The sequence below is a fragment of the Ctenocephalides felis genome, unplaced genomic scaffold (assembly GCF_003426905.1).
Source record: "Ctenocephalides felis isolate EL2017-DRISC unplaced genomic scaffold, ASM342690v1 CF-g0.4_SCAFFOLD_01886, whole genome shotgun sequence".
Classification (NCBI taxonomy): Eukaryota; Metazoa; Arthropoda; class Insecta; order Siphonaptera; family Pulicidae; genus Ctenocephalides; species Ctenocephalides felis.
The window spans coordinates 72,459,420-72,486,611 of record NW_020538040.1 but is presented as its reverse complement, the minus strand read 5'-3'; the positions used below and the strand labels follow the sequence as shown (position 1 = coordinate 72,486,611).

Below are 27,192 nucleotides of genomic sequence, written 5' to 3'. Positions count from 1 at the left end.
ATATACTTAGCCTATCAGTTATAGAACAAAAACATAATCTGATTGCTGATAAGCATTGCATAAAAAATATATATATTGCGACTACCTTATCGCACAAAACACGTACGTATGTAGGAAACGTATGTAAGAAACAAAAAAACAAAACCATATCGAGATCTGGTTTCTTACAGATCGAGACTTCTTACAGAAACTACAGACATTACAAAATAAGACACTAAGACTAGTACTTGACAAAATAAGGGACCCACTGACTAGACGTTACTACTCTTCAAAATACATACACAAACAGACTGACGTACCGACAATACTCGACTATATAAAAAAGCTCACTGAGAATTTTTATCTAAAATGTGGGGATCATTCTAATATTAACATCGCGGGCCTCGGCCAATACACAAGAGATGATATTTGGTATGGCAATCACGCCATGCCAAAATATATACTTATCGACCCATAGTGGCAATTGATACTTGGATGAGAATAAATCTTTTATTTTGTTTTTTCTTTTTATTTGTATAATTATGTATAATTATAAATATTGCTCTGTGGCCTTTTTTTTTGAGGAAAAGTGTTCTTTCCTCTTTTTTGCCACTCAATTTGTAACACATCTCGCTGTAATAATAATCAACATTTACTGTATATATTAAGATCAGATATAATGTATAAAGTACCTGAAGGTAGAACAATATGCACTAAAAATAGCAATGCAAAATGTATTCTTAATCACTGTAATAAATACTTTTTGTCTGTCTGTCTGTCTGTCTAGTGTTTGAATGATGGTGTTCTTTATCTAGGAGCATATCCCATATTTCTAATTGTGGGAATTATAAAATACGTTTCAATTTTTATTTTAATTGTAATTTTTTGAAAATAAAATTGACTTTTTAAGTATTAAAGTTTATGAATTTTTTTGGAAATTGTGAAAAATATCGACGTTTTTGAAAATTTTGAATTTTTCTAGATCATTAGATTATTGAAATTTTGAAAATTTTACAAGAAAATCGTCATTTGTAATAATCTTGAAATGTTTTGAAAATGTTTGTGCATAAAGAGTATGAATTAGAATTTCACAATTTTGATAACGCAAATAAACTATTTTCTAAATTTCCGATAGAAACCCATAAAAAATAACAGATGTAAAAAGTCTAATTGCATTACGTGAGATTTGTAATCAAATTTATAAAATTTATCTTTTTATGACCAATTATCGTTGTCATTAAACTAATTTTTATCAAAAACTAAATTAAAAAATATATTTTCCAAGGCCATAATAAAAACATGCTTATTATTTATTAATAGTACTTTTTATGAATACGTTTTAAAACATAAAATATGATCGGAGAAGTAAAACGCAGTGCAGTCGCAGAAGTAAAACGCATACTACTTTAATCCACGAGAAATGAATATTAATTATAAACCAAGCACATTTAAATTAATGATGTTGAAAATGTTTTCTATTTATATTTAATATGTCCGTGAAATATGATACAACTGCAGATCAAAATAATTTGCATCTCTTTTTATCATTAAAATTTATACTTATTATGACAAATGGTAATAATAGCTAATTAGATTGTTTCTAAAATAGATATGCTAATATACATAGATATTGATTATAGTAAAACTATTATTGAGACAAATGGGGATACAGAAATATTTTGATATTTTGATGAAATAATGTTTTTAGTTCCGAAACTTGGAAAATTTAATATAAATTTATTTTTATATCAATAGTCGGAGTTCAAAACTGAAATTCTAATTTTCTCTTCTTCATTTCAACTTATCAAAATCTAATCGTTCTAACTATCTTTCGAGAGTTTTTGAATTCTCAAGATTTTTGTAAACGATCACAAACAATTGAGTATTTAACTCGTAATTAAATAGAAATGGCTCGACTAAATTAATCTTCGCGTAAAACTAATCTATCCAAATCATATCTAAATTGTCTGAAGTTTTGAAATTGGTTCAGTAGTTTTAGAGAAATAGTCGGTGAAATGCATACACAAACAAACCTTTTACAGTTTTTTGTTACAAATAATTCAGAATCACTTGAAAAGTCGAGCAAATCCGATTTCGTAGTAAAAAAATAAACTTCTCCTTTGGGAAGTTGAGAAGTTGAAACACAGAGAAGATGTTCTATAGCTTTAGCATAGAAAATGTTTTGCATTTCCAACCGCATAAAGGGTCATTTTAAGGTAGACAAGTAGGAGTAAAAAAAAATCGAAATATTTATTATCATTAATAAAATCATTTTTTTAAGTTTTGATGATAAGAATATTTCATCAAGTCACACTAAATATTGTTTTTAAATTTAAAACCAACCAATAGTTTTAAATTGAAATAATTGCTTTTATTTCACGTTGAACGAAATAAATATTGAAATTTAAAATTATACATTTTGTGATCTAAAAAAAGTATGATCAATATGCAAAAATCAAAATCGCAATTATTACATAATTTTTTTTTCAATTCGTAATATTATATATATATATATATATATATATATATATATAATTTCTGTTTAAGTAACTACTGTTAGAGAGCAAATACATTATGGTTATATTGTAATATCTGATGAATAATATGCAGATAAATAATAATCCATAATTTAAAAAAAATACTATTTTGTCGCTAAGTTAAAAAATTCTAAAAAACATATGGAGTTTTTCTCATGTTACCTCCATGACCATAAAAAACTTTGGCTGGAGTGCGAACTATCTTAAAATTAATATTAAAAGCTAAAACATCCATCAACAGGGATCGACAACATTCTGAAATATCCATATTAAGGACCACCCTATTATGCATGCATACATACATGCATACTAATCATACATGAATTTTCTCCAAAGCATCCTAAAAACTTCATGTCTCCAAACATAAAGACATAAAATATAAAAAATATAACTATTCAGTTTGAGTTTTTTCATGATTTCATTAACGTACTTTGTAGGATATTAACAAGTAGATATTATGATAGTTACAGTGTTAATTATAATATCTGGTTTCATCATATAATAAATTTCACATGCACACAGGTAATTAATTATCACTGTTAACACAGTCGCTCCTACAGTGTTTCCAATTATAATTTTATATGACACTAATTTATATCACTTGATCTCTAACTAAGCCAGAGAAAATTTTAGCAAGACAAAACGACTTTATATTATGCATTTAAGTCACTTTTGGAATAGCAAAATGAAAAAAATTAAACATTGCAATTGATGAAAACTTTTTCAATGAAATCGGCTTTGCATCAGTGCATGGAAAATTTTGTTATTAAATGAAACCACATTCAAATCACATAACAAGCATTTATTGAGTTTCAATGTCCAATTTTCATCAAGTCATTTTTTTTTAAATACATTATTGTATATAAAAGAATGACATTAAGTATTTAATTTATTATTACGTGCTTTGTTCGTATTTATTATTATTAATTATATATTAAACAGCCAACATATAAATTGCGCAGTATATTTGATTATTCATCGACAACATTGTAGTTTATTTATTCTGTTAGTCATTTATTGTTCTTTGTCCTTATCAAAATATATCAAATGTTCCTTACAATGTATTTGCATGCAATTATAGTTGGGCAGGACCCATCTTTAGATTTATTTTTGCCATTTAGAAATTTGACACAACTATTATGATTCCATCTTTTGATTTTAATTTTTTTTATAACAAAATTCCAAAATTGCATCTTTCAAAATGTAAACAAATTGTTATAAAATTGTATGTAGAGAAGAATTGATATATTTACGTTAATATTGCCTATAATATTTCGATATAATATTGAAATTAATATAGATGATAGCAAAAATATTGTGATTTGAATAAACGAGGCATAAATTATTATTTGAGTGTAGTAACTGATTCAGTTACTGATTTTATTTCAAGTTAGAGTTTATATTTTTAAGCCTTTTTATGCCACATTGTCTATAAAGCTTGAAATTTCAACCCGGTTTTCTATTATATCGAAACAGTGATTTCATAAAAAGTAAATGTGTAAAATATACTACCTCTGGTTCACGAAAAATGGATTTTTTATAACTTGTTTATTTTCTTTCTGTCATATCATATTTCCCGATCGGCATAATTTTTATTTTGTAATATTTCGGAATACGATATATTTTGATATCTTCGTTAGAACATAAAATTGTAACGAATAAAATCTTAAGTCAAACAAAGCTATTAAATTTTTTCTCATAGTGTGTTTTTAGAAGAACATTATATCTTCAATTCATTTTAAAAAATTATTTTTTCTAACTTGCGTGTTAACTTTTGTCAACACTTCTAAACGTGGTATAGCTTCCATATCAAAATTGACACATCGAAACTTCGCAAACCAATTTTATAGAAATTATGTATACTGTTATAAAAATGTAATATAATGCCCTATATATTTGAAAGAACAACAAAGTACTCCTTGCATGCAGTAGTGATATCTATTTCTGCTGGAAAATATAGATCAATAACGTCTGATCAATAAAAATCTTCAAATTATAATAAGTTATTAGTAGAAATAAATAACACAATAAATATAAATAAAAATAACATAATAAATTACTAGAATTCTGATTACTGTTTAAAACCAAACAAAAAACTTGAAAGGTCCATTCTGCGAATAGAAATATTTTATCAATAATATAAGAAGCAAGATCACTACATGGGATGAGAAATATCCTTACCAATCTTTACAAAATCGTGCACAAGTGTCTCATTTACGAATATTATATATGAAAGTTCATTTTAAATAATAATCAGTTATGCTATCAGTTATATATCAGTTAATTATTGTGAAATAGTGAAATAAATAAATTTTTGTAATTTAAATGTTAATCAACTTTTAGTTTGTATATAACAATATTTGTTTGCAAAGTTTAACTATTCAAGAATATGTGTATCAGAAGATTTTTCAAAATTTAAATTATTATCGGAGATGTATTAAAAAATGAGTAGCTGTTTGATAACAATAATCCTCGTCGAAACTTCAAACGCGTTTTTTCGAAACTGTCTTTTTCGAAAAGATATCCACATTTTTTCAACTTCTACTGGATCAATTTACTTGAAATTCTTAGTGTTTTCTCTATATACTTTTTACCAGTATGAAATGATCATCACCCAGTTTTGATTTTTACTATTTAATTATTAGTTTGATATTATTTCTGATTTTTACTAATTAGACTTGAGATTAGTTTTGATTTTTACTAATTAATTACTAATTTGATAATATCGAAATGTTGTGATTTTTTTTTCGGCAGGCGGTATTTTGTGATTTATTTCTAACTTGTCCGTAGTTCACACGAATGTGACATTGTTCTAGATAAATAAACCTTTTGAGTTTTCTATTAGGATTATAAGGGGAGCTAAAAACAAGTGGTATGGTCACGTGCCAATTTTGAGACAGTTTTTAATTTTTGTTTTTTTCTGTATGATGAAAACATTAATTAACAATTAATAAAAAATGAATAGCAAATATAATGTTTTTGTTTTCACGGCCTTTCACAATTCTTATGAAATTGATGCCTATACTAGAATACCCCAAGAATACAAGAAATACATTCTTAATAACCGGTTAACGTCTCTTTTCTCTTTTTATTAATAACTTTCAAAGCATAAATAAATTCTATAAAATATTTTAATATTCATTATTTGCATATGATTATCGATAGTAGTAACCCCAATGGGTTATCACTATTAGATACAATTTATTGCATAAAGTTAATTAGCCATAATTTTTTATATCTTCTAAATTCTGGTGCAAAAAGCAGTAGAGCACCAAACGTCTACACGAACTAAATAATTCAATTATCTATATTTATCGAATATTTTCTTTAATTTCATCTCTGTTATTATTATTTCAGGTAGTAGCCGTGATATCAGTGTTCTTCATATTTACATCAGTCTTATCGTTTTGCCTGAAGACTCATCCAGGCCTTCGTGTTCCTATACCTACAAGCATCAATGCCAGTGCCAACAACTCACTAATTACAACAACTATTGTTCCTGTCACGACACAACCGCCGCCACCCATAAGGAGTAACAGACATGGATCCAGCGGAAGTTCTAGGTAATTACGTTGTAAATGATTGCCCACAGCTTTAAGATAATATCCACTTATTAACTTACCAAAGGTGAAGTTTTGTTTTTGCAAGAAAATCCGTTTTGCGCAAAATTTCATGTTTTTTGACGTTTCAAGTTATTCTTAATCGTTGGAGACTAAATTTGGAAAAAGTATGTGTGAGCCGATTTTTGACCTTTCGTCGACGATTTCTCAACGCTTGGACTGATGCCCAAAATTTAAAAACTCAATAAAGACTAACGTTTATGTAGTTTTCGCATCAATTGGCCAATGATATAGTAGTATATGGTTGATTCATCAAGACACCGATACTGTCGTCATCAGAGAAATAATTAAAAGGAGTGCCCTTAACTACAAATTCAAAATTGACCAAAATCCAAATGAACTTATAGCTAGTCTTCATAACACCACTTATATTATAAGACTAAAAAGAAGGCATTTAATTAAGGTGACCATATGCCCCGGATTGGCCGGGACATTCCCGATTTTCCGCCTTGCGTCCCGCAAGCAATATTTGTCCCGGTTTTGGGTGATTTATCCCGGATTGTTCCGGATTTTTAAAAATGTTTTGATTGCCAATATATTTTTAAATATAATTCAACTAGACAATTTGAATCGTAAAAATATGCACATTTAGTTTAATTTAACATATTACTGAATTTCACCATATTACCTATGGTAAATGTGTGTATGTGTATGTGTAGTCTGTGGAATGAACTATGTTTATAATTGTATATATTATATATATATATATATATATATATATATATATATATATACATATATATATATTATACTTTCTTTTTTTTCTTTATAATACAAAAACTAAATTTAGACATAATCTAGTACATTATTAAAAGGTAAACCTACTGGGTTACTCAATGTCTTTCTCTATATACAGGTTGTAATTTATATAAAAATTTAGCTAAGTGATTCTAATAGCATGAAAGTGTATAACTTTTTCACACACATTTTAGCCCACAATCTTAAATTGATTTTAAAAATTCAAAACCTCATCGAAAGATTGGTTGGAAACGTGCTGATTAGTTTCTGGCAAAGATCGGCCGGGCCGTTTCTTCATGATTAAATCTTAATTTTTTTTTACTATTTTGATGAGCCTTTGCATAACGGTAGATTTCGAAGTCTAAAATAACATACTAAAATATTATTGACCTATGACATGCGGTTCTATTATAAAAATTTATGAAGCCTTAGAATTTCGCCGCGCGATTCTAATCAGAATCTTTGCCGAACCAAAAACACGTTTCGTATTTCGTACTTATTGTAAGCTACTAATTATAATTGACGTACACACATAAATAAAATACATGTTTAGCACATGAAATAGATAAAAATTATATGTGTTATTTTTTAAAAAGAACAGTTAAATTTATTTTTATAAAGAACAGTAGAACATTTTACCTAACAAGCTGGATTTCAATATCTTATTGATGAAGTTGATGTATACATATCGAGAACTTCATACAACTTGCCTTAAAGCAAAATTCTATTCACCACTAGAAATGTTGCTTTTAATTAAACTATATTAAAAGTTCAAAAAATATTCAAAGTTTGTAAGAGTTATAAAATGCATTTCATAATGAGTTATTATATTTCAAGTCATGAAATAAACGTGTTGCTACTTATCATCGCACTTTTTACGCTACTTCTCATACATTAATTTTTTTTTTAACTATTTAATCACAAACAATTTGTAACTACAATCAAAAAATTCTTTTTTAATATTTTATACAGTTCATCACATTGTTCTTTCGTCTTCGAATTGTGAGAAGATTTTCTTATTTCATTCGGCGAGCGTTTAATAATTTTCTCTCTCCTTAGTACGGTTAGTAATTGAAAGCACTATAAAACTAATTACAAATTAAGACCCTTCAAAATCCCATTAATTTATTAGAATGATGTTTAAAATAATGGTAAAATAAATAGTAGAACTTCTTATATATTTATACTAACAGTAGATAACGTGCAATTTTTTCTGTAACGCAAATACAAATTATTTTGTTTAGTCACCATGCATGAGAATTACATTTAAAAAGATTTATGTTCGATGCATACTTTTTTTTCAAGCATTCGATTTTATTTTTTAAAAGTTTGTGAAAACGACAAAATAATTTATGTGATTAGTTTATCTAATTGAATTTTGCCTACATTGGTTTCAGATATCGATATGAGGATGACGATTGGCAAGAAAATTATGGGCAACCGCACGAAGCATTTTTTTACGTGGAATTAGTTTGTAATATTTGGTTTACATTCGAATTAGCTGTTAGGACAGTGGTAAGTATAAAGTACAGATTGTTATATTCTTTTTATTAATAATAACTTTCTCTAAATTTTTTTATTAATTTATTTAAGCATGTACATTTTCTTTGTTTATTAGATCTCCAACAGAAAAAAAATGAACAATATATTCTAGCAATATGTTTAATACATCATAAAACTATGCAATTTTGAAGACTTTTGTGAAGTTTTACAAAAAAAAAATTAATTTTGGAGTTTATCATATCATCATGAAAATGTATCTATGTATATTAGTATAGAATAATATTTTCATATTCGGCACCAACCAGTATGCTTTGAATAATTTTGTTGAAAAAGCCTCTTAAATATTTACGAGAAGGACGTTAATTTATATGCCATTATATCTGTAATTCTGTATCTAAGTTAATTATATTTGTTTCTTGATTTTTTGTTTTTTACTCTCGTTTATATATATATATATATATATATATATATATATATATGTGTGTGTATATATGGTAGGGCGGGGCACAAAGGTCCAATTTGACTTTGAACAATAATTTGAAAACCACACGAATAATGACAACAAATAACACGCAGCAAAAAAAAAGCTATTTGACTATGTTCAGTAAACTCCCAGCCAATTTATCATTATAGAAATGAGTTTTTTTGCTGTTTTCGGACGGTCAATGTCTTATTTTAATTTAGAAAAAATTTACAAAATAATAGCTACTTTTTTCAACCAATGAAAATATAGATTTCATGGATACATTTTTTAAAGAGAAAACTCTGTAAATAAGCTTAATCTGGTATTTTATCACAAATATTCATCACCTTAGTTGAAATAACTATTTATTTAATTCATCTCTTGTAAGATAGCTTTTTTATTTAATATGCTTTTTATTTACTATTTTTTATTGTTTACACCTTGCTAGGGTAAATATTCAGTTGTTTACCTCAATTACGTGTAAGCTCTTATAGAGTTTATATAAAAAAACTGTTGAATCTAACTTAGAAATAATAATTCATCTTATAAAACAAATAATGTATGCACGAATTATATCAACGTAAACAAAGCAACAGTGGCTCAAAACAAAAAACAGAACTAACAACTGAAGAAAATACTTTTGATATGAATTTTTACACATCTGATATGGATTTTCACACGCTGTTTATCTCTTAGCAGCAACGTCGTAAAAACCAATGTGATGGCTTTTTATAAATCTTTTTCCTACTACTTGCAAAAATCGTTGTTAAAACCCTAGATTTACTGGTTTTTGAAATATCGGTGTTGGACCTTTTTATCTTCGGATCTTCAAGCCCCGTTCTATCCTATATTATATATATATATATATATATATATATATATATCGTATATATATATAATATATATATATATATATATATATATATATATATATATATATATATATATATATATATATATGTGTGTGTGTGTGTGTGTGTGTTTTCTGATATATATTGCACCGTGCATATTTATTTCCATTATAATCACCTAAATACTATATCATTCGCAAATGACAAAACAAATATTTGAGCTTTATATTAAAATCTGTGCTCTGTTTGTACACCGCATTTATTATACAATCGTTGTGAAAACATTAGCTGTGCATTATTGCGATATAAATATTTAAACTTCATGGAAATGCAATTTGATTTCGACTACCATCGCATAAATATGGCTATAAATCGTTAAAGGAATGACTGTGTAATTTCTAATTTCAGGTCGCACCCAAATTTTTTGCTTTTATCAAGTCGCCAGTAAACGTGATAGATTTAGTGGCCACATTAAGTTTTTATACGGACGTCGCGCAGCGCATGGGCGAGCGGGCGGGTCTATTAGAAGCATTTTCCATAGTTAGAATATTAAGATTATTCAAGCTGACCAGGCATTCTCCTGGATTGCGGATACTGATACACACTTTCAAGGCGTCGGCCAAGGAATTGACATTACTCGTCTTTTTCTTGGTTCTTGGCATCGTCGTTTTTGCTAGTCTGGTGTATTATGCTGAAAAACTACAGGTAACATTTCTTTTAGTTAGTGCAATTATATATATATATATATATATATATATACATATATCTGTGTGTGTGTATGTGTGAGTCCGTCTGTGTCCAATTATATTAAATTATAATATAACAGCAAATATTGATAATACTAAAAAGTTATCACAATCAGTAGGGTGCAGCCCTACTTTCTCCATTTGTTGATTCATCAAGTTCTTGAGAAAAGAGATATTCCATATTGCCAAAACTTTGATATTTGAAAAAAATAAGTAAGACCAGATCGATCTTGGCAAGATCAATATTGGCCCGATGGTCAGGCTAATATTGGTCTTGCCAATATTGGTCTTGAAAATGAATTAATAGATTTTTACAAAAACAACGTGGCTTTTAGTTTAAGTTAATAAAAATTAACCAATAAGCAAAAATGGTGACATTTCAACCAAAGTTCTAGGTTGCAGTTAAAAGCTCATGACTTCCAATCAACGTGAGATATTATTAAATTCCCGTATGGCAAGTTATAGTAATCGCAAAAAAAACGAAAAGGAAAATTTGTATATATCTTTACGTTTCAAAACCTTCTGAACACTTTGGCATACCTTAGAAAAAATGGATGTATGTGTGTGTGTGTGCGTGTATGTGTGTGTTCGGATACAAATTTTCGTCGATGATTTCGCGAACACGGATGAAGCGATTTGAATAATTCAAAAAAAACATTCGATTCGTATTGATAAGGAGACGTGCTGATTAGTTTTTGGCAAAGGTAGTTCTAGCCGTTCCGAAGATATGGGGCAAAAAGTGCCAAAAACGGTAACTCAGTTTTTATGAGAACGGAGCGTCCGATTTGAATAATTCAAAAAATATTTTGCTTGTATTAATAAGATGTAGATCTGATCAAATTTTCACGAAGGCACGTCTGGCGGTTTCAGAGATCTAGTAAAAAAAGTTAAAAAAAATGCCATTTGGCGGTCAAAAATGGTCATTAGACATAAGAGATTTCAACAATAAGTATAAATTTTGTTTACATTCCTATGGGGTCCGTACCAATGTATATCCGTAAGACGGCGACGCGGCGCTCACGCGCTTTGATATTTCGTCTCTAGTTAAAGCAGTACGATTGCTTTGAAAAAAGGTTCTGAATTTACAAAATAATTCAAAATAATTTTTTTTTTTTCAAAATTTTTTTTTTTTTCAAAAAAAATAGATTTTTGTCAAAAATGTGTAGTTTCTAAAAAATATATTTTTTTCAGAGTGAATTTTTTTCAAAGATGTTAATCTTATTAAAAAAAAATAATTTTTGGTACGGGAAGTTCCAGCAATTTGCCTTAAGGCACGATGAAATGGGTCCCACTAGTTTATATTTTTTCGGGTACAGTTATGGTCAATACTTGTATCCCATTTTGGTTTGACGTCAAGGTTTGTAACACCGTGTATATATGCAAAATGAGAGCATTTGTTTATTATAAAACATCTTGAAGGTTGCTATCTCTATCGTAGTATACTTTTTTTGCAAGTTTTATTCATTTTTCCCCTTGAAAAAAAAACAAATCAAATTGTTGCTCTTGAAAAAAAAAAACAAATCAAATCCAAAAATATTAGCAACAAGCAGCAACCCTAGAGTCATGTTTTTATTCGAATGATGAGAAATGTTCTACGCAAATTGCGAAAATGCCTTAGAGCAGTTGGGACGGATGCGGCCTGTTACATTATATAAAAAAATAAATCAATAAAAATAGAGTCACTGTAAGATCAAGTTTTCAAAGTTTTAAATATCAAATTTAACCCTTGGATAATTTTGTATTCATAGTTTATAAGAAGGTTTTTATAATTAATTTAGGGTTCCGGAAAATTTTGGCCGTAACAAAAGTAAAGCTATCCAAAAACTATCTTAAATATCATTCAAATATAAGATCTTTTAATTTTCATCTATTGATAATATTATCGCAAAGAAACGGCCTGGACCATCTTAGTCGGTATTATTTTAATTCAACTCAGTTATATCGATGATTTGGTTTCAGATGCGTGCATTGGGTAAGGTTGAGCAAATTTTGTGAGTACAGTTGTGACATGTATTTCTTGTCCTTTTCGGATGAAATTTGAACAACTGAAAAAATATAACTTAACTAATATAAATTACGAAAGAGAAAGGCAAAGAAAAATTAATTAATTTTTAAATTTTTAACTTCCCGTAGGGCAAGTTATAGTAATCGCAAAAAAATCGAAAATGAAAATTTTTATATATCTTTACGTTTCAGAGGTTTCTGAACATTTTGGCATACCTTAGAAAAAATGGATGTATGTGTGTGTGTGTGTGTGTGTGTGTATGTGTGTGTGTGTATGTATGTATGTATGTGTGTGTATGTATGTGCGGATACAAATTTTCGTCGACGATTTCGGGAACACGGATCAACCGATTTGAATAATTCAAAAAACATTCGATCCGTATTGATAAGGAGACGTGCTGATTAGTTTTTGGCAAAGGCAGGTCAAGCCGTTCCGAAGATACGGGGCAAAAAGTTCCGAAAACGGTAACTCAGTTTTTAAGAGAACGGAGCGTCCGATTTTAATAATTCAAAAAACATTTTATTTGTATTGACAAGATGAAGAATCGATATAACTTTCATGAAGGTAGGTCCAGCGGTTTCGGAGATATAGAGGAAAAAGTAAAAAAAATGAGCCATTTGGCGGTCAAAAATGATCATTAGACATATGCACATCAAATTATCAGACATTTTATAGAGATTTTAACAATAAGTATACATTTTGTTAACATTCCTATTGGTTCCGTACGAATGCTTATGCGTTAGACAGCGACGCGGCGCTTACGCGCTTTATATTTTGTCCCTATGTAGTTAAAGCAGTACGAATGCTTTGAAAAAAAAGTTCAGATCTTCCACAATAACTCAAAATAAAGAAAAAAAAATTTTTTTTCAAAAAAAAAATTTTTTTTAATTTTTTTTTTTTCCAAAAAAAACTAATTTTTTGTCCAATTTATAGTTTCTCAAAAATCTTTTTTTTTCAAAGTAATTTTTTTTCAAAAATGTTAATCGTTTTAAAAAAAAATAATAATTTTTGGTACGGGAAGTTCCAGCAATTTGCCTTAAGGCACGATGCCCTAATTGCCTTAAGACAGAATTCCACTTACAGCTAGTTAAATTATTTTTTAATCATTCTGGATTTTTGTACACACACTTTAGTACACAAAAATTTAGATGTAATCTAAAAGCGTATAAAATACATTGATTTTAAATTTATTTAGAAAATCGAGGCGATTCGCGGGTTGATCATAATCAAATATTTTTAAATTATCAATTATTTCTAACGTAGGTGTAAAATTAATATTTGGGTTTTGAAACCCAATATTATGCGATTTATTTTATAGAGCAAATCACGCAAAAAGAGCGAAAAAAAGAATAGTCTTTAATTTTTAAACATAACATTTGTATTTTTTCATTATTTACAATATCCAAAATTGCATCGTAAACTTCTCCTTATTGATATCGTAAGGACCGAATTGTATTCAGCTTTACTTTCCCATCAGATTCAAAGTATCAGATTGTTGTTTTAAAGTTAAACTTTTAACGTATTTTTAAGTATTGTCCAAAGATTAGTAAACGATGCAAAGAAATTACATATTCCCTTAACTATACTGAAACAAATTATTATTGTATCTGTATTATTTCTGCATAGTTAATAATTATATTATATATAAAAAAAGCTTAAAGATTTTTATTCCTATGTACATTTTGCTTCCATTTTTCATATTTGCTCCATAAACTTAACCACGCATGTCTTCAACGTTCAAAGTTCATCAGATGTGAAACACTTACAACAAAAACAAAAGTTAGAATTCAATTTTTCGGAATAAACAAGCCATTTTTTAAGCACTACCTCTCCATTTTCTATTTTCTCTAATATAATTAGTACATATTTCTTTAATAAGTTCAAGTTCCATTTCAACTAAATCAGCTCGCCATTTTTCACCAATAACGCCCAATAATTAATTTAACACTAAATATTTGATTGAACACTAAATATTTTCTTTTTAGATTCCACGTTAACTTTAAAAGAAAAAAAAGTTTAAAAGTTTGTTTTGTAATGTATGAATTACAAACATACATTATACAATAAGCAGAATAATAATTTACAAATTTGCAGAGTTATTATTTGGTTAATTGTTTCTATTGATATCATATATTATAGATTGATATTGAAAACTGAATATGCTTTTTCTGACTCATAGTTAAGTTGGATTGTTTAATATAATCTATTAAGTATTCTAGATTTTATATTTAAAAAAAATATATATAAATAATTTATTATAAATTTCATTTCCGAACCTCGTTTTGGCGCCCCCTAGGGCATGCGCCCGCATTTTTGCATGCATTGCATTCAAGGCAGGACCGGCCCTATATATATATATATATATATATATATATATATATTATAATTTAAAAACACAAAATTGAAAAATCTAATATTTATTCTAGTTTATTTACACAACAAAAAAATTTAACTTTGCGATTATCTATATTAATTAGGTGTATTGTATAGAGATTAGTACGGAACCCAATGTTAACTAAATTAGCTCGTAATTGATCATCTCTACTTCGTTTGCTTTCAGGACAACCCGGACAACCAGTTCAAGAGCATTCCACTCGGCCTATGGTGGGCTATTGTGACAATGACCACAGTCGGTTACGGGGACATGGCTCCGAAAACCTACGTCGGTATGTTCGTGGGAGCTTTGTGTGCGCTGGCTGGCGTGCTCACCATTGCGTTGCCGGTGCCGGTCATCGTCAGCAATTTCTCGATGTTTTATTCACATACGCAGGTAAGAAGTTGGATTAATTTATTTTTATCATTCTTATCTCTAAACCAATAATTAAAGTAACTGCTCTCATGGTGCATGGTATTGTACCTCAAGGAAAATTGCTGAAACTTCCCGTACCGATAATTATGAATTTTATAAAAGCTTCAAAATATTTTTATTTTTCGTATAATTTTTCACATGGCATCGTACTTCAAGAAAAATTTCTGAAACTTTCCGTACCGAAAATTATAAATTTTATAAAAGCTTCGAAATATTTTTATTTTTTGTAACATTTTTCACATGGCAGCGTACTTAAAGGAAAATTGCTGAAACTTCCAGTACCAAAAATTATGAATTTTATAAAAGCTTTAAAATATTTATATTTTTTGTAACAATTTGCGCACGGCATCGTACTTCAAGGAAAATTTCTGAAACTTCCCGTACCGAAAATTATGAATTTTATAAAAGCTTCAAAATATTTTTATTTTTTGTAACATTTTTTTTTTTAAATTTCGAACACATTTGAACAATTTAATTTTTTTGGAAAACTTTGAAAAATAAACTTCTTTTCAATAATTTCGAATTTTTAGAAGCGTATCTGTTTTAGAGACGAAATATAGAAGCACGTTAGAGCTACGTCGTAGTCTAACAGTTAAACATTATAAATATTGGTACGGAAAGCATAAGAATAAAACCACAATATATATATTTTAATAAAATCTCTATAAAATATCTGACAATTTCATGTGCATACGTCTAATGACCATTTTTGACCGCCAAGTGCCATTTTTTTAACTTCTTTTATTTCATCTACGGAACCGCTGGACCTGCATTCCCAAAAATTTAGCCGATTTTCCATTCAGTCAATTCAAGTAAAATGTTTAATTGAATCGTTCGGTTGATCCGTGCTCTCAAAATTGTCGACAAAAAATTGTATTTGCACACACACAAACGTCAATATTTTTAAGTATGCCAAAATGTTCAGTAGTTCTTGAAACGTAAAGATATGGAAAAAAATTCATTTTCAATTTTTTTTTTGAAAGTTAACAAACATAACTAGGGGCATATTTTCTTAATGCAAATTGCATAAAATGCCATATATTAAACTATTTAATTGACTTGACCTTCAAAAATTGAAATCTTTCTAAGATTTTAATACAGTATAGTTGTAATAGACGCAACTATTTTATCGTTAATTGCGAAGTACCGGGCAATGCTGACAAATCCCTAACTTGAGCAACTTATTATAAATGATGTCGTTTGCATAATTGAACTTATTACAGTTGTATTAATCATCACAATTTTAGTATAATTACTAATATAATTAATTATAATATAAATGACTATAAAAAATCAAATGAATACGGCAATTTTAGAGAATACACTCACACACACAAACTTTCTGCATTTTTTGTGTTAAACGATTCAGATTGACTTGAAACACCAGTAAAACAAAATTAGGGAATTGGATTTTCTAGTAAAAAGAGTTGACTTTTTGTCGGAGCTTTTGTAAATATGTACAATAATACAGATAGACAACTAATAAAAAATTTAATTCCACGTTCAAATAAACTAGTAGGAAGGAAATAAACTAGTTTGCTTGATGTTTTATAAGTAACTTATTTATGTAAACTTTTTTTTTAAATAACTTTCAAGATTAAAACTTTCTAGAGTAGAAGCCAATAAGAATAAGTAGTAATTCAGAACTACTGCAAACAGATATAAATACACCTAGCGTTATTCTATTTAAATATAATTCTACATATATCTATTAATTGCTTACCTCCTGCGTTGCATTTAAACGCATGTAGAATCATTTCCAAACTCCTGGAAACAATATATTCTCGGTTAAAGGTAAAGTTCAAAACAGAAACAACTTTGAAAGTTAGTTTATAAGATTAATTGATTTGATTGTGTAATTTTATACTAGAGCAACTATCCGTTAAATTTAATCGAATATCTTGGCCTCAAAATAATGAAATAAATCTAAAATAATTAAAAATAGTAGGAAATACTAGAAACGGTTGTGCCAAGCCACAGTATCGACAGTTCTTATAACAGCTAAACTACTATTGTAAAGATATGGTCGAAAGGGAGAAAGATTAAGTTTGTTTGTTCGAATAGACCGCATTACTTTTAAGGAGTCAAAAGTAATTTTTCATGTTCGATTTCTTTTAATGATAACTGTAAGTTATTACTTGTATACAGACAGATCACTTTGTTATTTTGATGTAAGTTGAACCTTAGTAGATAATTACCAGCGATTAATTTGTGCTTAGATAATTTAGCTCAGTTATAATGATGATTTGTTTTCACAGGTGTGCGTTGGGTACGGTTGTGACAAATTTTGGGGTACGGTTTTAACATGTATTTCTTGTCCTTTTCGAGAAAAGATTAAACAGAAAACAGACAGAAAAATCTAACTCAACTAACAAGAAGTCAAAATACGAAAGAGAAAGTGAAATTAAATGTAAGAAAAATAAGATTTTACAAAGATTTCTTGTTATTTTGTTTTAAAAAAAATGTTTTGTAATATTGTTATATAATATTCATAAGCTTTGTCTAATTATGTTGTTTTGTATAATAATCGGATTAATAGCTTTTGTAAAGTATTTTGGTGTTTTTATCTATCCTGGGGGTGTAGAAGGTTGTGACTCTCGGCCTTTACTGTATGATTTCATTTTTTGACGAATCCATCGTTTTTGAGGATAGTATTTCCCTAAGTCCACGCTGATAAATTTTAAAATAACCGTGTTGTTTTTCTTCCAGCTAACTTGTAAATTAACAAAGTTATTGCTGGTCAAAAAATAGCAAAACCTCGAATAACAGAACTGTTAAGTGTTCCAAAATAAAATATTCATATTTGAAATTTTATTACGTCACATTATAAATGTAAACATACAAGTACGATATATATATATATATATATATATATATATATATATATATATATATATATAGCATCGTCTTATCCAATGGCGTTAGAGATAGACGGATGTAGGAAGGAACGATAGTAATATGGTTACGTAAAAACTCTAAAAGATTGAGAAGTTGTTTATTAATTCAAAATACAGAAATATATTGCTCTGAAAAGAAACCAAACAGAATTACTGTAGATTGAATAAAGAAGAAAGTCAATTTCGTTCGCAATATAATATGTAAGATGTTTCGTGTCGGGCTACATACCCATCTCGTGTTGCAAGGTTACTTTATACCCGCGTTACCCGTGCATATCATAATGCATTCTCCTGGCTTTGTTAAATAAATGCTTAAACTAGGATCAGGAAGATATTGGATTTTCTGTATAATGTGCATAACATTAGAGTTATTTTGATTGAAAATATATACCGAAGATATGGCGGAAACAGATTACTGTAATATCCTATTTTACTAAAAACTGCTAGTGAAATTAAATTCTACATAAAGACATCAAATTTGCATAGAAATACAGTATTTTAAAGAAAATAAAACATATACTTCATATAAAAATATACTGTTCTTTATGAATATGCAACAAATTGAGCAATCAAAAATAGAATATTTTTATCTCACGAACCTCAATACTAATAATCATTTATTCTCTGATTTACTGCATAAGGTTCTTCGACTAATCACTGGCAATAGTCAAATGATTTTCATTTTTATTAACGTCTTCAGCTTTTTACCGTTTTTTTAAATGTTCTACTTATCCATCCCGCAACTGTTGTAAAAGTTATTAATAAAAATAAAAAAATTGCGAATAATTGGAACTATTTCTATATCACATTCAACAGATAGTGTGAGCTACTACTTAAAATCTATGAACATTTATTTCAAAAACTATAAAGTTGCATTAAATAGTACAAACATCTATTAAACTTACTATTTACGTCAAATGTAATGTGAGCTATTTTTTATCTTGATTTGACATGAATGAAGCAACATTAAATTTAGTATAATAAAATTGTATACGCTTCGTTTTATATAGCAAATAAAAAGTTTAATGTGACACTGAAAATAGAAGATAATAGAATTAAATGGAAAAATTAAAGCAATATATCGTTAAACACACACACACACACACACACACACACACATATATATATATATATATATATATATATATATATATATATATATATATATATATATATATATATATATATATATCTACTGAGACAACCTATGAATGCCTTTGGAAAGCAATAAATATTTTGTTGAATGACACGTCGAGATAATTATTTGACAATTGTCTATACAAAAGAATGACCTAAAAGGACATTTGTTTTAATCTATGAGATTTAAAGTTTAAATGGTTCTGAAAAATTCAAACTCCAAATGTAACAGGTATCAACTGTCTTTTATGTTTTAATACTAGAAATGTCGGTATTTTTGTAAACTGTTATACTGGTATTGCATTCTCTACGTTTAAAAAAGGCGATAATTAATCTGATATCGAACGGAACAAAAGATGATATAATTATTATGACAATTATAAAATAGGCATTTGTGTCCTAAAAGTAATAATCCAGAGTTATACGTATTTTTAATTACAAATTATAAAAAATAAGGTAAATTGATCAAAAGTTATTTCAGTACTGGCAAACCCTTAGTGGTAAAATAAATGGTAGCCTATGCTTAGTTCTCCTAAATTTGAATATTAAAATTGATTAATATCTGGTGAAGCCGTTTTGCAGGAGGATGATCACTAATACTATGGCACACACGGTTATATATATTCATACTGCAATTAAACTTTTTTAACTTCATGCCTCTATCGTAATTTAATATATCTACCCATCTAATTATCCCTCTTAAAACTTTTATAAATAACATGAAACTAATTTTCCTCAACTCAAACACTTTAATAGAATAAACTTATATACATTCTTACTGCAATATAATGCGCTGCTTGAAATTATATTACAGTCTAAAGATGTTAAGAATCTAACTTTAATGATGTAACAACATTGCAGCTTTTCTGTTTAATTATCTACTTGATCATAAATTTATAAGTAAATTCTTTCCAAGTAATTATATTTCATAAATTGTAATACAGCAGAAAATTCTGTGCATAGTTCCGCGGTTTGCTATGTACTCGTATAACCCTTGGGTTCAGATTACAACAATCCTAAAAGAGAACCAAAAACAACTTTGGATTTAAAAATTACTTTATTTCTTTTATTTACGAGTACTATTATTTTGCCACTGTTCGAATTTTGTTCTCAAAAATAAACAATTGAACAAACATAGGAGATATGTATATTATTTTGAGCACATGCCACATTACAGAAAATAAAATATATCAAGCGCATATTATCCTTCACCTTGCTCCTTCGCATTCTCAAGCAGTAGATTTTCATACAATATAAATAAAGGTTTTGGAGACTACATTTTTCAAAGCTACTTGTTTTTTCAAGTATACCGTCTGGTTTTCATCTGAATCAACTCTTCATAATAATAACACTTTCCTAGAAAATAAATTTTTAAGTTTTTATACGCTGACTATTGAAAATAAAATTTATTCATATAATGGGAAAAAATGTATCTAAATGTATCTAGTTTTCGTGTAGATGACAGTTATAAATGTGCGAAAAAATAAATGATTACATGAAAAATATTCTGTTTAATTTGAACTTATATGCTATTTACTATAATATCTAATGAAATTGGTTGAAGAGAAAAACTATTTGGCGCCCAACACATATAAATAACATTATAAACAACTATTTTTTGGATAATTATGACAATAAAACAGCTTAAATCAAATCAAATAGCGCAATTAAGTAGTATGTTGTATCATATGTGTCATAAGAAATTTTGATGATAATTTTAGTGATTTCATTGGTGTTAATATTATGCAATGATAATTAATCCTACTGCATTATTGAACCAACACAATAACGCCTAACGCATTTCGCTCACATTTGTTTCAAGTGTTTCTATTTGAACTGATTTTGAGTAAAATGCACTAGCAAAAATCATCAAGTATTCTACCATTTTACAATCATACCCAACTTTTGGTAAAAATTGCCAACACACTTTAGTACTATTTTTTAAGAGAGGGCCTCCCAAAGTCGACTGGTTTTAAAAAATGGAAATTCATAGTTCAATAAAAAGTCTTAAATCTTGAAAACTTCAGCAGTTGTGTTATTAATTTTGATGATTTATTGTGGTGCTAAAAATGTTATTCGCGAATACGGTTCCAAAGTTTTATTGAATAAAATAAATAAAAATGACCACAATGACCAAATAATAGTCATAATTTTATCAAGCTTGAGATGGCGCTCATAATTTCAAAACAACGTGAAGTAATGTTTTCCTAAGTTTTTCCAGAACAGCCAATACTATCACCTTGTTTTGGCTTGACGTTAAATTTTGAGATACCCTGTATATATATATATATATATATATATATATATATATATGTGTGTGTGTGTGTGTGTGTGAGTGTTACGTAGATATGGGAGTATATAAAATTTGTAAGGGCTATGCATCACATAACAATCAAAGGCTTTTTACGAATTTATATTTTATTCATAACTGTATGTTATCGTCACCGGATATTAAACTTTGCTGTTCCACATTATTTTATGTACAATAAAAACATATGAACTTTTCAAAATTTGTGTATATAGATAATGTTAGAGATGTGATGTTAAGGATAAAGTTATTACATACAAGTACTAGATAATTTTAATATATATTTATATATATATATATATATATATATATTAGATGTAGTTATATTGAAAATGTAACATGTCTGCATGTTTGGCAATATCGTAGTTTAGAAAAACTATCGAGACGAGATGTTTTTGTATCATTGTGTCACGGATGTTGCTAGACATATATCGCTTAGACTGTTTTTCTAAAATTGTGAAAAATAAAGATGCTCAAAAAGTTAACAATCTTAAGAACTGCAACACATATAATTTTAAATTCAGAATAAACAATTTCAATTTTATCCATACACTTATATACCTGTATTATATAGGAGAGATCGGGTACGGTTGTGCCACTTACTTTTTGATCAGGTAGCTGGGAAAAAAGCAAATTAAATGGGGATTTGAACATTTGTCTACGTGAAAATACTGAAATACTGTCCCTAAATACGATGGATTTGTCTACTCCCCCAGGACAGTTGTGACAGGCATAAACATAGGTTAAAAAGTTAAGAACATCAGAATGCTTTATAATTACTTTTCTTGTAAAAAGTTTGTAACGCAACACAAAATAACCATTTAAACAAACCTCAAAAATAAAATATAACAATATATAAAAAACGTTATTTTTCAAACTTCATTTCTGATTTTTTTTATTGAATTGAATTTCCTTTTCTCTTTCGTATTTAGTCAAAGTTTTAATTTAGATTTAGGTTTTTTCAATCTTCACCCGAGAAGGACAAGACAGTACATATCACAATCGTACCCAAAAAAAATTTCACAACCGTACCCAATGCACACTTTTGAAACAAATCATTGTTATGACTCAGCTAAATTAATTATCAACGCAAAAAAGTAATTTCTGGTGTTTAACTACTAAAGTTGAACTTAGCAAATTAATTAAAGAGAACTATATGTTTACAAGTATGTAACAGTTAGTATTAAGGGGGTTGTTCTTTTTTCGTTACAAAAAATGCAAGGTATTTGTTTTTGTTTTTTCTAGAAATGTATTTATCATAGAGACATGCGGTTTTTTTAAACAAAAATTACAAAATCATAGAATATTACGTGATTTTCTTCTTTTATTTTTGCGCCGTCATTTTTTAACCAGGGGGCGCCAAAGTCGGTCTTGCAAAATCGATCTCTTTTGCGGTGCCACAGATAAATCCGTTGCGCATCGCCCGAAACAAAAAAAAAAGAAATTACGTTGAAGAAGAAGTTTGTTTCCAGTCCCCCTACCAAAATAAAAGAAAAAAAGCAAGAAGGAAAAAAATGGCAGCTATTTAAAAAAAAAGTGTCAAAAAAGGCCTTTTTTTGGGGCGAGAAGCTTCGTAAAATTTTTTTGCGTAATGTTATCAAGTTGTTTGAGGTAGGGGGGCTCGGTATTGCAGTGGTGAACAAATTAAAAAAAAATGCAAGTCGATCCGACTTGTAGTTTTTGTTTAATTTGTGGCACCGCATTGAAAAAAGTCAATTTGAGAAAAACGTATTTAAAGTTCTTAATATAATGTACTGAATACACCATTTAATTTAATGTACTAAATACACCATGGTGTTCAAAGATGCTGACACATTAAAAAGGTCATGTGCATGAGGTATTATAATGAAAAAGAGGAATCTGGCATACAATAGCTCGCGGAGCGATAAAAAAAACGCTTTCAGAGGATCATACATATAGAGATATATATATCTATAACTTCGTCAAAAAAATAGATATTGAGATGATTTTTTTTTTGAAATGATTCTAAGAGTTTTATCTTTCATAATATCAAAAAATCTCAAAACCGAAACAAAGAAAAATAAAAAAAGAACAACCCCCTTAAAAGAAATCGAATAAAAAACTGACTTTTGACTCTTTAAAAGAAATGCGGTCTACAGATCATGTTATTGAAGTACACTGACCTAATGCAATAATGGAAACTTGTTTGAACAAACATACTTTATCTTTCTCCCTTTGAACCCTATTTTAAAATCAGCTGCTATGACCCCTGTCACCACCGTACCCCGGCACAACCGTACCCAGTCTCTCCTATATACAAATTCACGCATGCACGTATCCACATATACATTTCAATGTATAAATTCACGTATGCAAGGCATTTTGTTATAGTTTCGTACAAAATTAATTTATTGTTTGTAAGTTATTTTCATTTTCCCTATACGTAACGGCACGATCGTAAAATATCTTCTAATCAATAACATTGTTCAAAAACTGGCATAAGCGTCCAAAAGTTTAGCAAGACGTATGTAAAAGAGGTCGAACTTATAGTCTTTATTGAATTAGTATATGTTCCATGACAATAAAACGGCATAAATGATTAAATTACAAGGTCGTAAATTCATTCAAATATCTTCGAAGCTCGTTTAGGAATTCAGCGCTCATAACTTTGATAACTCCATTGTTTCAAAGCTTTGGAGCAATTTACATTTCATCGGCAATTTGACACGAGCTGATTTCAGGATATATGAATATTAAAATGCTTATTTAGATATTTTTGAAAGGAATATTTATTAGATGTATTAAAGGACAATTTTATAAATAAACGAAAAACATTTATTATATATACGTATACATACATCGGCCATAATATTGATAAAAAGCATGATTTGCTTATTATTATAGAATACTTACGATTCGGCTGTAGAGCTAGCTTTCATTTACTTGAATTAAAAAAAATTAGACTCAAATATACAACAATAGAATTTAGGATTAAAAATAAATTAGCAAAAAGCACATACAATTTGCTCTTCACAATATTTAATAGAAAGAAGTACTAATTCTATTGAATTATTGTCACGGTCACCTTCAATTAATAGCATACTTCTAAACGTAACATTTTTTTTAACTTTGTTTTATTCTGCAATCAGAATAAAACAGAGTTAAAAAAACATATTGACTAAACAAATGTTGCAAATTAAAATTGGTTTGCAAATTGTGATGTCATAGAAAAAAAACAGGGTTTTTTTCTAAATCTGGTAGTTGAGTAAGAGAAATAGTAAACCTCAAATAATATTTTCACAATAACGTTATTTGATGTAATAAACTTTAAAAGCTTTATTGTGTCACTTCTATAATGGTAATTCATATAGGATAGGGCGGGGAACAAAGATCCAATTTGACATTCAGTAATTACACTGTATAAACCAAATTAACTGCGTCACAACAATTAACACGTATCAAATAAACAACTATCAAACTATGTTTAGTAAAAATCCAAGCTACTTCACTATTGTAGAAATGCAATTTTTTACCGTTTTTTTTTTTTGTAATTTGTCCTCAAAAGGGCCAGACATCGGGAAACAAATACCATGCTTCAAATTTAATTTTGAAACTATTTTACAAAAAAATAGCTAAAATATTTAACCAATGCAGAATAAAAATTTATGGACACATTTTTTACAAAAATTTCACCGTATATAACCTTCGCTTAGTATTTTGTCAAAAATATTCAGAATAACTATTAATGTAATTTGTTTTTTTTAAATGGATTGTTTTAACTTAATTTACTCTGCCAGTGTAAAGGTTAAGGTGGTCTTTTTTACTCCAACCACATGTAAGCTATTTTAATGGTTATATAAAAAAAATGTTGAACGTTAAACTAACAATACATCTTATAAAACAATAAAATAACGTATACTTGAAACTTATATTTAGGTATCATAAATTAAATAAACGGGCCAAAAAAAAAACTATCAACGAAAGAAAATACTTCTTTAAGAATATTGATACATGATCGTTTATTTCCTGAAAGCAACGTTTGTAAGAATTTATATGATACCTGGTTATACATCTTTTTCCTTCAACTTCAAAATAATATCGTTTACAACTTTTGTACTTTATTTGTGTTTGGGATAGTGGTGGTAGACTTTTTCCCTCGGATCTTTAAGCCCCGCTCTGCAATTCATAATTCTTTGTATTACTATTATAAATAAGTATATACATATTTGCATATTTGCAAATTTAATTTATTTTCTCCAAATTTTTAAAAATTTAAATAAGGAATTTTATTTATTTTCGATTTATTTCTACGCTAACTCAAATATATAAAATATATGCTTCTTGCATTCTCTCTTAATAAACCTGCCCCATGCCGCAATCACCCATGGCATTTGGTACAAATTATTATCTTCGACCAAATATGAATATTCAAAATTAGCGTTGAATTAACTATTAATAACTGCACTGATGATGTTTCCTCGTTGCTTAATTTTCCATTACCAGAAGTCTAATAGATACACAAAATGAGAAACCCTACAGAAAATTAATTAAATGAATGGAACTACGCAACAGAGAACAGTGATAATTAGAGAACCCGCAGATGATATAATGCAAAAACTATTTTCGTTTCTGTTCCAACAATGCATAAATATTATGAAAACGTTAACTCAAAATTAGCTAAACTGATCGTATATTTGGTTTCAATTAAAAATTCAGCATGAGTAATTAATTATATGTAACCGTGCGAAATTTGTAGTGGAATGCTGCTGAAAATTTCACTGGCTCGGTATTCATTTTCGATCGAAGGTTCCTTCTGTAAAATATTTTGAAATAATCCTTAAAACTAGAATTGCAGTTGACCCACCTTAACTAATATATTAAGAAAAATTTAGAAATATTCATGATAAGACGAACATCATTCCTTACTTAGGTAACTTTTCATTATTTATCATTAGACAATATTCATCACCATCTATACTTAATTTTGTAAATGTAGATGTAATAATGAACAGATTTAATCCGCCCTTTAAAGAAGGCAGTTTTATTTTTTTCTAGTCAGTATACCGTAAACCTTTAGTCTAGAAATTTAAACCTTTAAAAACTTTAATAAAGTATAAGTTAAGTTAATAAAGCTATAGCTTATAAATTTTATATATGAATTCGTAAATTCATTAAGATTTGATCCTGTCTACTGTTGTTATTATTTTAACCGTTCTGTCCCGGATGACGCCGCTCCGGTGGAAAAAAATCATATAAATCTCGGATTTTGCGAGTGGAAAGGGTTAAACCATTAATTCAGGTTGCTCCAACGTTAAAAAAAGAACAAATTTTTATAAAATAGTGGTACGACAAAGGCGCAGTTATACGTATTTTAGTAAAATGCTTGAATAGTAAATGATGATTTGTTTGTTTTGATTTTTTGTAACTCTGTTTTCTTTTGTCTTGATGTGTTATATTTTTTTTTGTAAAACCTTGTAAAACTATTCAAACTCTTGCCGCTTGTCCTCATTAAGAAAGATGAAAGATAAACTCAGTATATTATTATTAGGCTTACAATAGCCATTCAACTGCATTTTATAAAATCGCTATTTTATAGTAGCTATTTGAATATTCCAATCATTTTTTTGTTCATCTAAAT

General features: G+C 28.1%; 1 protein-coding gene across 1 annotated transcript in view; it reads left to right on the top strand.

Moving 5' to 3' along the window:
• The window catches only part of LOC113375310 (potassium voltage-gated channel protein Shaw-like), a 227,974-nt gene that overhangs the window by 183,440 nt on the left and 17,342 nt on the right, over nt 1-27,192 (top strand). Inside the window, exons 9-12 of the mRNA XM_026615248.1 lie at nt 5,874-6,079; nt 8,272-8,389; nt 10,100-10,396; nt 15,003-15,212. Of these exons, the coding sequence (XP_026471033.1) occupies nt 5,874-6,079; nt 8,272-8,389; nt 10,100-10,396; nt 15,003-15,212 (831 nt within the window). The remainder of the gene's footprint in view (nt 1-5,873; nt 6,080-8,271; nt 8,390-10,099; nt 10,397-15,002; nt 15,213-27,192) is intronic.